The 13,374-nt window shown below is 36.0% G+C and overlaps 3 protein-coding genes across 5 annotated transcripts; 1 reads left to right on the top strand and 2 right to left on the bottom strand.

Annotated features, from left to right (window-relative positions):
- Positions 1-480: 480 nt before the first annotated feature.
- LOC109856388 (peptidoglycan-recognition protein LA-like) lies at positions 481-6,147 on the bottom strand. 2 transcript variants are annotated; one of them, XM_020431627.1, is made up of 4 exons: positions 5,331-6,147; positions 2,594-3,161; positions 2,253-2,417; positions 481-1,864 (listed from the first exon to the last, which is right to left on the bottom strand). In XM_020431627.1, exons 2-4 carry the CDS (start codon positions 3,150-3,152, stop codon positions 1,344-1,346), a joined length of 1,245 nt encoding a protein of 414 aa, XP_020287216.1. In that variant the 5' UTR covers positions 3,153-3,161; positions 5,331-6,147; the 3' UTR covers positions 481-1,343. The 2 variants fall into 2 exon arrangements, with proteins under 2 accessions (XP_020287216.1, XP_020287215.1); XM_020431626.1 differs by having other exon boundaries at positions 5,342-6,144.
- A 1,883-nt stretch (positions 6,148-8,030) lies between these two features.
- LOC109856413 (ubiquitin-conjugating enzyme E2 W) lies at positions 8,031-10,130 on the bottom strand. Of its 2 annotated transcripts, none has more exons than XM_020431675.1 (4): positions 9,450-10,130; positions 8,524-8,874; positions 8,367-8,442; positions 8,031-8,099 (listed from the first exon to the last, which is right to left on the bottom strand). In XM_020431675.1, exons 1-4 carry the CDS (start codon positions 9,471-9,473, stop codon positions 8,086-8,088), a joined length of 465 nt encoding a protein of 154 aa, XP_020287264.1. In that variant the 5' UTR covers positions 9,474-10,130; the 3' UTR covers positions 8,031-8,085. The 2 variants fall into 2 exon arrangements, with proteins under 2 accessions (XP_020287264.1, XP_020287265.1); XM_020431676.1 differs by lacking the exon at positions 9,450-10,130 and adding an exon at positions 9,263-9,443.
- A 291-nt stretch (positions 10,131-10,421) lies between these two features.
- Positions 10,422-13,144, top strand: LOC109856398 (presenilin-2). The gene is made up of 7 exons (XM_020431641.1): positions 10,422-10,841; positions 10,989-11,233; positions 11,317-11,526; positions 11,619-11,839; positions 11,917-12,189; positions 12,375-12,616; positions 12,704-13,144. The coding sequence occupies exons 1-7, from the start codon at positions 10,704-10,706 to the stop codon at positions 12,857-12,859; spliced, it is 1,485 nt and encodes a 494-aa protein (XP_020287230.1). The 5' UTR covers positions 10,422-10,703; the 3' UTR covers positions 12,860-13,144.
- The last annotated feature ends 230 nt before the right edge of the window (positions 13,145-13,374 follow it).

The following is a 13,374-nucleotide window of genomic DNA, read 5'->3' as shown; positions in this document are numbered from 1 at the left end:
CTCGCGCTCTAAAAAAAATTAAGTTGAGATATTTAATCTTGTTAGAGATTATCAATTATTTAATTCGATTTTATAATTTGATGAGATGTTAACATAACTTTTTACAAGGGAAGAAGGGATTTTCAAAAGAATATAATAACAGATTTGTATTGAAGTTTTAATTACACAAAATAGTGTAATCTCAGAGATTTTTGGTTGCGGAATCTTATATATATACAGTATATATATGTACTGACAGTATATATGTATATATATATATACTGTCAATCGTCTTATAAGTACGTGAATATATATATATACACTTACTTCTATTGTGCATTGTTTGACCTCTATATCTTAATTTAAGATTACATTCAGATTTTTAACTCATGTGTAATAAAGTTTGTCAATACGCGTGTACTAATAAATTCGCTGTATTTTCACATATCATCGAGTTTCGCGAATAAGTCGTATCTCTCTTTCCCCCCCTCTCTCTCTCTCTTTCTCTCTTTCTTCGTCGTGGCATAAAGCTCACGGATAAATAAAACCGCGGCACCCACGAGAAAATATTGAACTCCATCGCTGAAGAGAAGAACGAAGACTCGGAAAAAAAGAGAGAGAGAGAGAGAGAGAGAGAGAGAGAAAGAGGAAGGGGCAATGGATGGAAACGCGAGAGAGTTGTAAAAAAATAACGCAGGTAATTAGCAGCGGGACCACTTTAGCAGGCTCGCGCACACTGTTAACAAGTGCGGAGAATAAGTCGCGCGGACAGGAAAACCGCCCTCGAACGCGAGGTAACTGAAACGCACTCGGGAAACCACCCAGACTTCTTTCGCTTCTGTTTATTTCTCTTTTCCTTTACGATTCTCCGCAACCTACCATTTTTTCTTCCTGTTGAGCTGTTTCTTTCTTACTTTCTCTCTCTCTCTCTCTCTCTCTGTCTCTCTCTCTTTCTGTCTTTTTTCCTCTCTATTTTGATACCGATTGTTCCATTTGGTATTTTATTCGCAAAGTAAAAATTTTACGTAACTAGCCAGATATTGCACTAAATTAATTGGTGCCTGTATGCGTTCATACGCTACTTGTCTAAAGAAAACTTACTTATATGATAGAGAACTTATTTACATGGCTTCTTTTTAAATACTTTATCAGTCCTTAGCGCGTTTGATTTGTATTAAAAAAATAATTTGCATTAAAAAAATAATTTGTTTTAAAAAAATATATAAGATCGAATTATAAAATTGTCTGTCCAAAGTAATACAGACAGCAAACATATATAATGAAAAAATATATTCAACAATTTTTCAGGATCATATTTCCGTCATTTTTTTTTTTTTTTTTTTTTATGAATTCACATTATCACATTAAGGAGTAGGCGACCAGTGCGGCCACTTCTTAATTATTCCATAAAGAGCTTCTCCGGGACTTAAAGTTTTCGAAACCTGTCGATGGCCCAACAGCTTATAGTCGGGGCTAATTTTATTGGTCTTGACACCAATTTCTATAATTTTCATCGCGGCATGTAATTGTTCTGGTTTTGGCGAAACGGTGTTGAATGTACCGATGAAAGAGATACCGATGCTCTTGTCGTTAAAACCGAACGAATGGGCACCGACGTAGTCCCAACTTCTACCGACGTACGCGAGACCGTCACCGCCGACAAGGAAATTGTAAGCAATGTCCGACCAGTTTCTTGACTCGATGTGAAAGGTCTGAGCGAATCTCACGCGAAAGGTGCACTCCGATTGTGTGTTACAGAAATCCGTAGCGGTGTGGCTGATGATTACATAAGGTACTGGCAGCTTCAACAACGACATAGATCCTGAAGGCGGTTGCGCGCCCCATTCGTTTCGCTCGACAAATCGTACCGAGCTTATGTTTACACCTGAAATTCAGGACATTTTACAACATACACAAAAAATTATTCAACATGTATCATTTAAATACTAACTAAGAAACTTTGTTAATTTAACTTACTATTTCAAAATTTACTTTGTTGGTTCAAAGCGTAGCAATATACATTTCGATCTTATTTATAAAATTTTTTTAAATATTTAAAACTCTCGCGGTCTTCTCTGTCGATGCAAAAATGCATATAGTACAAATTAATATACATGCTCATAATAAATGCACAAAGTGCGTGCGTGTGTGTGCGCGTGCGGAAGAGATAAGAGACAAATGGGAATAATTTTCAAGAGTATGATGCGATAGCATTTTTATCTCACGCTACAACATATGTACACACACAAAAAACATCTCGCTAAATAATTTACCCGTGATAGATGAGTCCGGAATGTCCGGGATCGGCTGCGTAAAACTGGCTGACGAGTCTGTGTTACGAGTTAAATACAGAATGGTGATGACTACCGTGGCCAGTAATATTACGACCAGAGCGCACAGCAAAGCCGCGCATCTCCACGTCCATAGCCACTGCGTCACTGAAAACAACAATTATATAAAAGCCGCGTTAAAACGATTGGTTTCCACGTTACGTGTCTATGTAACTGCATCTGAAATTCTTGCGTAAACAACTATTCAACGTAATCGCATTGATAAAAATCCGTGACGAACGCTGGGAGGTCGCGTGTACGGCATTTGCGATCAAATTATTTACCTTTATCTAATTCTGGATTTTGAGGAAAACCAGGTACGTCAGTGATGCCGTTGCTTTTGTTCGTCGACAAATTGACGCTCGAGAGCTCTTGCACCAGAGCGGGATTCGTGTAAACGAACTGCTTTATAGTGACCGGACCCTTGTAGAAAGTCTTGTTACCCAGATGCACGTTTGTCGAGTTCTTCACGCACACGTCGCCGAAGCTCGACGGATCGGCGTTCGGTAGAACGAGATCGCCGTTTGTGGTCGCGACCGTTTGCTGCTGGACGATGCCCGATTGCACCGGCAGATTCTCGATCCAGCCCTCTTCGACGTCCGTTTCTTCGTCATTGTCGTCGTCCTCTATGTCACTGCACTGCGTAGAGAAACTCGCAACGCTGCCATTTGTCGGAACGACGGTTTCCCTCGCTGTGGTGCAAGCAACCTCGGTATCTTGTAACCTGTTGACCGCGTATTGACCCTCGATAGGCACGACACACGCTCCGTTCTGATCTTGCTCCTTCTGGCTGCTATCGGACGTCTGCCGCTGCTGCTGTTGCTGCTGTATCAGTGTTACCATACCCAGGCACTGTATGTGGAAAATGGAAAGATTTTTGCATCGGATATAGCTTAAAATACGCTGCTACTTGTATTATGGAGTGGTCAAGCTCTGAGCGCAGCCTTCGTGATAAATTTTATTACTAAAATTTAATAAGAAAAAAATTAAATAATTACTGAATTAATTAAATGATTACTGACATAAAGAATACATGTTCTTTGTGGTTTTATTTAGATAATAATTATAGAAACAAATCTAATAAGTATCACGAAAGAAATGTAACTTTAAATATTTTTTATTTGTGAACTTCGTTTGTACAGTGTGTATAGGAATTTATGTTGAATGTAGAGGAAAGGCATATTTAAAGAAAAAAAAAGAAAAACGAAAGAAGACCTACTCTTGGTGTCAAATATTGATTATTAAAGGATAATCACCATAAGGATAAATATGGATAATATTATTAATTAAATATTATTGTACGTTATTTTTAAGCATTTTTAACTTTGTTTTCATACACATATGTAATTAGAAGATACTTCTAGGCGCGGCAGCACATATTTGATACCCTCACTCTTTTCTCTCGTCCTTGCCGCTGCCTGCCACAACACAAACTACATTATTCTGACGTTTCCGCAATGTCATTTACTTGCAACGCGATTGCAAATAATAACAAAGTGGCTATTTATCGCAATATGAGCAAAAATATTATTGTAAACAAAAGGTCAAACAAAGGTTTGACAAACAAAAAGTCGTGAAAATTGAATGATGCGTGCTAAAATCAGATTTGGCTGATGAAAGTTAGATTTCGTTATGTATTCAGAAATACAAATTTAAATTGCAAAAATGTTACAACAGAAAATAGTTTTGGAAGTAATCTATAAAAAAAAAAAATATTCTATCAGATAGACCAAATAAAAAAATTACATAATTAAAACATTATTTCTTAAATCGCGAGATAAATTACTAAAAACAAGTTATATTAATAAAAGTTATATGCAAACAAAAAATTTCCTTAGATATGATTAACGATGAAGACAGTAGGGAGAAGGTAAATTTAACAAATAAATTTTTTCAATTAATCACGTGTTAGTAAACGTCGATAAAAGATATTCAACTGTCGGTAGTATCGGTCACTGAGAGATCTGTGTTGCATTAAGCGTTTCCACGCTAAAATAAATCCAGTCCTGTCATTTATGTATTTTTTTCTAACATGAAAAATAATTTAAAAACACTTAAGCGTAGTTTTCTATCGTTACGCGATTGAATTTGTTATTTCTCTGGAGCTGACCTTTTTCAAGAGATACAAGTCACATTCATATTATTTGCTATTAAATTGATGCATGATTGAGTTCGATTAACTTCGATTCAATCGGTCGATCAATTTGCATACAAATTGCCTATCAACAAAAAACTAAATTCGTTATCCCTCAATTGATTTATTTTTCATACAGCGAAAAATTTTGATTTTTTTTTTTTTTTTAATAATAAGATTTTGTAAAGATTTTATTCTCTTCGATTACGTTAATCGTCGGATCAAAGCGTCAGTCACGTGATTGATGAATTCCAATAAAATAATTGGACAATTAAGTCATAATCGAAGATTATAAAAACTTTTGGGACGTCTAGACACCTATTTTTTTTTATATACAACACGTGAACGTACAGCAAGATTGATTTAAAAGAACGACGACGAGTTTCGTAAATTTGCTTTTTGCAATTGTCAGAATTGATCGATCGATTGAATTAATCGATATATGCCGCATGTTAATTAAAGGAATCGAACAACGCGATACACTGAAATTATTTTGAACTAAGTTGCGTTTAAAAGCGTGTTAATCAACGACGCGTTCTGCTTATCTATATCGCGAGGAACAATTTCTATATTGAGTCATCATGATGTAAACACATCCAAGTTTTTTCGCGATTTTTCGTAAACGTGAACACAAATTCCTCTGTATTTCTATAATAAATATCAACTGTAAAAAACGAAGTTCAGCAAACAGCAAATTATTTAAGAAAAATATGTGTATTCAATACTTTATTTTCATTCGGAGTTGTCTCGAAACACAAAGAGAACAAACAAGGCTTCACACAACCCAAACAACGCGCCACTCGCGATTTCTCGTTTCAGACCGGCTCGATTGTCGTCAGAGACAGTTCGTCGTAACGCTAAATTTATTAGAATTGCCTGACTCACACCTTGAAATTACCTTTCGCAAATCATCGCTCGTGCTCAGGCGGCGATCACTTTGCCGACACCCAAGACCCACCGTCGATCTACGACGACATGGCGCGGCCGAAAGCTTCGCACGAGATGAGAAGAATTATTATTTTTTTTTTTTATCCGAATCGATCTTGAGTTTTCGCAGCGGCGTCGTTTCTCGATCATCTATTGTAGCGGGAAACGAAGCGGGACGAAAATGCGGTCGCGAGAACGAGCAGAAAATCTCAACTCGTAAGCTGCTATCTTCGTTGATCCTATGACACTGTCGGATACTGGCGTCAACGATGACGCCACTGAAGGACGAAGACGCCTTTGGAGGTGGAATTGTGGACGTGCGTTTCCGAGGGGATAAAGTAAAAGGAGGAAAATTTTACACAGATATGACAGACCGAGAATCTTCTCGCGCAATATGATTTCTCGTTAATTTCGACGGCCGTCAATATCTACACCGCGATCACCATATTGCGCGTAAACCACACGTCACTGTCACGTGTACTGCATGGAGGTCACTATAATGAAAAAAAAAAAAAAAAACGACAAGATTGCATGTAAATTTTGTGTTTTACACGTATTCTGTCGTGTACGCGCACAACGTTCGCTTTTATCGAAAGAAAAAGTTTTCGCAACTTGACGTTAACGTTCACTTTGAACGATACGATGAACCGTAGAATGTACGCAATGGCAACATTATCTCCGTTCGATCCGATCGTACGGCAGACTGAACGGATTGTTGATTGCGTTGTCGAGTACGCCTGAAAATCACATCGGCCCCACTCTCTTTCTCTCTCGACCGTGACTTTTAATGATACAGGATTGGGTTTGCATGTGTGCGCGATATAAAAAAAAAAAAAAAAAAAAAGCCGTTTTCCGTCATTCTGGGATTTCGCCGCAGAATTAAGATTATGCAGATCACCGAGATTTCAATAACCAAACGTTTCTTACGAGTCGTTCAATCAAATATTACATACTTAATAAACATCGTTATATAAACGATCTAGAGTACAGGATAATATAATGTATAAAATATATATTAATAATATAATAACAATTATATATTTATATATATCTCATCCATCATTTCAGCTCTCTCTCTTTCTCTCTCTCTCTCTCTCTTCTCTTTCACTCCATTTTCATCAAATTATTTTCAAAGTGATTTTCTAATTAATTGTAGTTTTTCTTTTTCCAAGCAATTTACTATCAAACACAAGTAAATGCAGTTACATATATCACATTGAAAACTAGCTTGTGAGACAAAGCAATAACGTTCGCTCAAAAAGAAGACAATGTCGCAACAAGTCTCTCCTGCTTCTAATTCTTTTAATGTTGTTAACACAAATGTTATCATTGCACTAATATATCAGAAAGTGTGTATCGTGTGTGTTGTGTGTGTCAAAATCTAATGTATAAATTCAAATAAATCATCATTGTTGAGCTTTGACTAAACTACGTTATCACACAATACATTTCTCGTGAAAAAACAATATAGGTACTAAAAATATATCTTAGCACAGAATGTATAGCAAATGTGTGCAATGTCAGTTAATACAATATAATAGATATGTGCGTTATATCTACACGCGCGCGCGCATACACACAAACAAACACACATCACCTTTTTTATTTCTAAATATATTAAACAACTTTTTAAGAACAAACAGATCAAGTAGTATTAATATCTTAAACTACTTGCGGTCGTAAGGTAGGCGACATCCAGCAAAAACGAAATTTTTCGATCGATTGTCAGCAGACACCTGGCATAAGATTCAATTATCTGTATGTACAGCATATTTCAATCGATCTTTCATTTAAAAAAATTTTAAATTACACAGAATAAACAGAATTTCTTTGTCAGTTTGTTTTTATCTTAAAATATGCGTCATGTTTCTACCAAACGCAGTCTGGTAAGCATTTTTTGTAGCGAAAGTTGTAATTTTGAGATTATTATTCACTTATTGCTTTTTTGTCATTTTACTACTTGATATACACATTTTTGCTACATTTTGCAATATTAATCAAGATAGTGTGTTGATTCCATATGGTTTCAAAATTCCGACAAAATTTAAATCTTAAGTAAGAAAATCTGTCGAATGCTTGAGATTTGTATTTTTGAAGATTTTTTACAGCCGAAACCAACTGAACATATACGCATTTGCTGCGTATAATCGAAGTTCTGATCAACGGGTGATACATTTTGACAGACAGTTCCGACCGCAACAGATTAAAAGAAAAATATATCTTGATGTGATCACACTATTCTATTCCTCTTCTTCTCGCTTTTTAATATAAACATTTATTGACGCAGTATAGATTAAATCTATTTAAGTATAATATAGAGAGAATGCAATTAAAATAAGAGGCCAAACTTTTGTGACTGTGTGTGTTGGATCATCTTCAGGATAAATATGCTCTTATATAGTTTGGTTGCTTATTTTAATTATATCCTATATATATATATATATAATTATATATTCAATAATTTATAAGTAAACAACTCACACAAGTCACATTAACTCTATAATTTTTTTAGTACTGCTAAGTAGGTTGTAGCCTTGTATTTTTTTGTTTCATAATGTTGCTCATCTAAATTTCTTGCCGGATCAAAGAGAATTGCTATAATATATGTAGAATCCTCTATTTAATATATGCAACAGATTTCTGGTTTAAATAATATTTTACTTAATCCAACAATCACTTGACAAGTTGATACGATCTTTGTATATTCCTCAATTGTTAGACACTGTCATCTAGTGGAAGAAAAATATGTGTCATGTTTTATTTTCTTCTTGAAAACAACTGTGCTTATCTTACAAGCATATTCGATATGCGTTATACATACAGTTGTATTTCATAAAAAATCTCCATAATTATAAATCTTTTATTTAATTCTTATTAAACTACGTAATTACAAAATTTTTTTAATAAAACAAAGGATATATTGCACAGATTGTACACGTAAAATAAAAGAAACTTATATTGCAATATAAAATGATTTATAAAATGATTTCCCTTACCGTGATACCACCATTTTGTTTTTTTTGGATTCTTATTGCAAGTTTTCACATAGAATGTATTGTCAGGTGGCCTCTTCTGTGTAGAAAATATTTGTATTATTGATGTATACATTTCTTGACTAAATTAATAATATATATTAAATAGCTCAAGTCATACCTTCTCTTTACAACTGCTTAACATGGAAACAATACTCAGACAGATGGTTTGTACACTGAGTGCAGGAGACCAATCTTCCGTTAGTATTGACAAACATATGTGACCATTGCTATAAACATGTGGATGTATTGGAATATTTCCACCAATAAAAGTAACTTCGGGCGAGTCAAAAGGATATTTGGAACTAAATTTAAACTGAAGCTGAAATTGCTCTCCTTCATATAGCGTGCCTTTGGCACCCTCCATATGAACGATCCATTGTGTCAAATTTTGTTCCGCCAGTTCTCCATCTACATGTACACCAGGTGGAGGCTCGCGTATCAAGGACATCAACTCCTTCTGAAGTCTTCTCTAAAATATTAGAGAAACATACATATGTGCATTTAATACTTGAAAGAATTCTGTAGCAAGAGATAATCCAAATCCACAACAAAATTTCTCAAAAACAAATTTGTTTTCTCTCGAAATGTTACTAATTAATTGAAAATATAAATGAAAAAAAAATTTCTCACACAAGTTAGAAAATCGTTCAAGTTTCTGTGCGTGTATTTTTCTTTTTGAAAAAAAAAATATATATGACTAACAAAATTAATTCTTTTGTCAACTACACCGCACTTTCTAGTCACCTCGCCAAAGAGAGGCGCAATTTGTGGTTGTTCACTAACAAAACATAAAATTCTCGATACACAGAAGAACACGCGCACGATTTTAACGTTTTTAACATATACGAATCACATACATTTGACATCTTCAGCGCGTGTAAGCACACGACTCGTGCTCTCAGCCGTTTGTGAAGTACTTTGCGTCGGAATTATATGTTCTCTTTTCAAAGACACCGTATGCCGTAGAACACGTCACGTTTCCTCGTCGTCTCGCGCGTCCTACGAATCGCACGGGATATCAATGGAATACAGAAACGAACGTACCTTCGACGGGGTCGTTGCCGCCATTGTCGTTAAACCGAGTTAAACCGCTCTCCATCGAAAAAACATATCAGCGTCTCATCGGACGCTCGTTATTCACTTGTCTGGCCGTGTGTTATTTATTCGGAAACAAAATTTCGATTTCGCGAAACGCGCGTTTTACATGTTTCTCTCGACTCTGTTCGCGATTTCTTAGCACGAGCAAGAAAAGGAAACAAATTTAGAGAGACATCAATGGCGATGACGTTCCGCGGTCGGTTCCAAATCTGACAGCGTTGACAGCTGTATTCGCGCAATGATGGCGAGCAGTCACGAAGCGCAACGCACACAATTGTCGTTTACACAAACCCACACATAAAGAGTACGTAGTACGTGGGTGGGTGCGTATGTGTGTGTGTGCGCGCGCGCGCGAAATCTTTCGTTTTTTACAATACACGAGAAAAAGACAGAAAGAGGAGATATCAGAGAGTGATTTCAATTGTCATTTGTGATCGTTCTGACGCACGAGTGTCTTGTAATTTCAAAACGAGATAAAATTAAACAACGTAAAACGGAGAGAAAATTAATTTGTAAAGTTGAAGTTATGCAATATCACAGAATCAGCTGATTTTTCACGCTCATGTAACAATGCACATGTAAACAGTGTTTGGTAACTCGAGGGACAAAACCACAAACAAAACGGTCTCTCTCGAAATTATCTCGAACTACGTGCGCACGCGCGAGGCATCGATCACGTGTGTCGGTAAGAACCGTTTCGACGTTTCAAATTCATATTCGAACTAGCGATGAAAATAGGAATGTGACCAATCGGAACAAAGCGAGCCAATCTCGCTTTTTAATGAAACTTTTCGCTCCGATTGGACAAATTCCGATCTGGACACAGGTTTATTCCGTTGGAATCGTGCAATCGTGTTGGACGATCGGTTGAATTTAGGAAAGTTGAAAATGATACGCGCACGCGCAAAATGAGATGCCTCATCCGATGATAGCATCGAATCTTCTGTCTCGTTTCATCTTTATTACACGAGATGTTAAAAAGTTGTTTTGAGTTAAATGTGAATTTTACAGTTAAGTGACAGCTTCCACGCTATTTTTTTCTAATATATAAATGTGGGAAAGACGCGCGCTGAGAAGATAAACTGTGAGATCTGTCACGGAAACGTTGAAACACTGGTAGGGAGTAACCCCACCGACTTGCTTGAGAAGGAGTCGCCAGATCTGAGTTTTGTATCCTCTTGTTCGGAGATACGAACTTTGATGTCTGAGAGTGAATACGATTCAGCAAACGAATACACAAGTCTGATGGACGGTCACGTTGCGGAATCGCGCACGGAAGATTTGATTTTGGGCAATCATGATCGTCGAAAGAACCGTTCCAGGAACACTAATGAAGAAGTAACTTTGTCAACCAATTTTTCTTTTTTTATTGATCCTTTTTCTTCTGTTGATATTGAGCAGACTCTTGCTTAAAAGCATTGTTTAAGACACTTGAGAAAAATTGTCACTTCTTGATTGAATCACTAAACGTATATATTGTTTCAGTTGGAAAATGGAATGCCTGAGATGCATGTTGAAACATCAAGTACCAGTGTCAGTCGTTGGAACAGACGTGGTACATCTAGTAACAACAGTCAAAACAGACTCAGTGTGATCGACGAGGAGGAAGAAGAATTGAAATATGGTGCTGCACATGTGATCAAACTCTTTGTCCCTGTTTCATTGTGCATGCTGGTTGTGGTAGCTACCATTAGCTCAGTACATTTCTACACAACCAAGGGAATGTACTTGTAAGTTTTGCTATTGCAGTGACACATCTTGTGTTTTTTTTTTTTTTTATATATATATATATATTGAAATAATTCTTTTTTAGAGTTTATACCCCATTCCATGAGGACAGCAATGATACAAGTACCAAAGTTTGGCAGGCATTTGCCAATTCGCTGATTCTTATGAGTGTTATTGTATTTATGACTGTGATACTTATCATTCTTTATAAATACAGATTCTACAAAGTCATACACGGCTGGTTGATCATAAGCTCTCTATTATTGCTTTCAATGTTTTCTCTTCTGTTTTGCGAGTAAGTATAAAAAATATTTTGTGTGTAAACTATATTAGAATTATTACAGCGACAAGTATATCTCTATTGTGGGTTTCTTTCTCTATTTACAGGCAAGTGTTGAAGGCATATAACATTCCAATGGATGTGTTCACGTTAGGTATAGGCTTGTGGAATTTTGGTGTAGTCGGCATGATTTGTATTCATTGGCAAGGACCATTGCAACTTCAACAGGCTTATTTGATTTTTATTTCCGCTTTGATGGCACTGGTGTTTATTAAATATTTACCAGAGTGGACAGCATGGGTCGTTCTCGGAGTTATAAGTATTTGGGGTAAGAGTTTGACAATGAAAATGAATTCTCGTCAAGAAAATCTCAAATTCACTCACTCTTCATATTTGTACTTTTAGATTTGATCGCGGTTTTAACGCCAAAAGGTCCGTTGAGAATACTCGTCGAAACGGCTCAGGAACGAAACGAATCGATTTTTCCCGCTTTAATTTATTCATCCACCATTTTATATTCGTTCACTGTAACTTACGCCGGATATGTACAGGCTGCTACAATGGCCTCTGGAGATACCGTGGCATCTCCTACGCAAGGTCAAGTGGATAATCAAAATAGCAGTGCGTCCGGTGACGCTGAGGAAGGAGGTTTTACTCCTGAATGGGTGGAGACACATGGTACGGATTAAAGATTGACACGATTTTTGATAGAAACATATTGAGATAAAAAAAATATAAAAATATAAAAAAATCGAAGTAATGTAAGTTGTACAAGTAATGAGCATCGATTTGCATTGATAATGAAGAGAAGAGCGGTTCGTTCTTTTATGCACTGTTCTATTTTCTTACTTTCTAATTCTCAGGTGAAAGAAGTGCAAGGCGTTCTCAAGAAATACAAGAAAACACCTCTACTTCCACGGTGAGGCAACGCGGCAACGCGAGACAAGATAATCGCCCGCGAGATGCACAAGGACAAGTTGCCGAAGAGGAGCGAGGAGTCAAATTAGGTCTCGGTGATTTTATATTTTACAGCGTACTCGTTGGAAAAGCGTCGAGTTATGGAGATTGGAACACTACACTGGCTTGTTTCGTTGCCATTCTCATTGTGCGTATTGCAAATCAATCAATCAATCACTAACAATGAACATTAATGAATATATCTTCTAATAAACTGTTTTCTCTTGTGTTACAGGGTTTGTGTTTGACGTTGTTGTTGCTGGCTATATTCAAGAAAGCATTACCCGCTTTACCGATTTCCATTACATTTGGTTTAACGTTTTATTTTGCCACAAGAGTGATTGTGGCGCCATTCGCGGATAGTTTAGCGAGCGAACAAGTATTTATTTAAAACTTAATTATAACAAATATTATTTCATCTCTTGATTTAGTGCAATTCATTTACGGAAAAGATTCTAGAGAAACAATACCCATTTACTTTACATTTTCATCTCCCTTCAGCTGTAGCAATTTTGAAATTCAAAGATTCGGAAGCTAACATACATTTTTGTTTTTACTCCCATGTTTGCCGAGTGTTGTATCATGTGTTTCTTATATATACGTATATATTATACAAACAAGTAATATGTGTGATATTACACACACTCAGTATAAATATCAAATACATATTATCACACACATGTATAATATATATGTACATATACGTATTGTATATTTAAATGTAAAAAATATTTCTATAATTATAAATAAAACAAATTTTTTTAAACAGATCTTTTTAAGATTTATATTCCATCATATACCACGTTCGTACAAAAGACAGCGATTAAAGAAAATCATATCACGATGCATATGATTGTCTTTATTTGCGCCATCGGAAATCAGTGCGATTAATTTATACGGACTACT

Source organism: Pseudomyrmex gracilis, unplaced genomic scaffold (genome assembly GCF_002006095.1).
Source record: "Pseudomyrmex gracilis isolate BER0280 unplaced genomic scaffold, ASM200609v1 scaffold_117, whole genome shotgun sequence".
NCBI classification, from domain to species: domain Eukaryota; kingdom Metazoa; phylum Arthropoda; class Insecta; order Hymenoptera; family Formicidae; genus Pseudomyrmex; species Pseudomyrmex gracilis.
Note: the sequence above shows the minus strand (reverse complement) of the source record. Positions and strands in the feature narration are given on the sequence as shown.

What these genes read in the sequence shown, in the direction of transcription:
- LOC109856413 (XM_020431675.1), bottom strand. Translation starts at nt 9,473, where the DNA reads ATGGCGGCAACGACCCCGTCGAAG. An exon ending in CGGCAACGACCCCGTCGAAG is followed by an intron (nt 8,875 to 9,449) that starts GTACGTTCGTTT and finishes CTAATATTTTAG; the next exon opens with AGAAGACTTCAGAAGGAGTT. An exon ending in TAAGCAGTTGTAAAGAGAAG is followed by an intron (nt 8,443 to 8,523) that starts GTATGACTTGAG and finishes TTTTCTACACAG; the next exon opens with AAGAGGCCACCTGACAATAC.
- LOC109856388 (XM_020431627.1), bottom strand. Translation starts at nt 3,152, where the DNA reads ATGGTAACACTGATACAGCAGCAACAGCAGCAGCGGCAGACGTCCGAT. An exon ending in AAATCCAGAATTAGATAAAG is followed by an intron (nt 2,418 to 2,593) that starts GTAAATAATTTG and finishes TGTTGTTTTCAG; the next exon opens with TGACGCAGTGGCTATGGACG. An exon ending in TCCGGACTCATCTATCACGG is followed by an intron (nt 1,865 to 2,252) that starts GTAAATTATTTA and finishes CCTGAATTTCAG; the next exon opens with GTGTAAACATAAGCTCGGTA.
- LOC109856398 (XM_020431641.1), top strand. Translation starts at nt 10,704, where the DNA reads ATGTCTGAGAGTGAATACGATTCAGCAAACGAATACACAAGTCTGATG. An exon ending in ACAACCAAGGGAATGTACTT is followed by an intron (nt 11,234 to 11,316) that starts GTAAGTTTTGCT and finishes ATTCTTTTTTAG; the next exon opens with AGTTTATACCCCATTCCATG. An exon ending in CGGAGTTATAAGTATTTGGG is followed by an intron (nt 11,840 to 11,916) that starts GTAAGAGTTTGA and finishes TTGTACTTTTAG; the next exon opens with ATTTGATCGCGGTTTTAACG.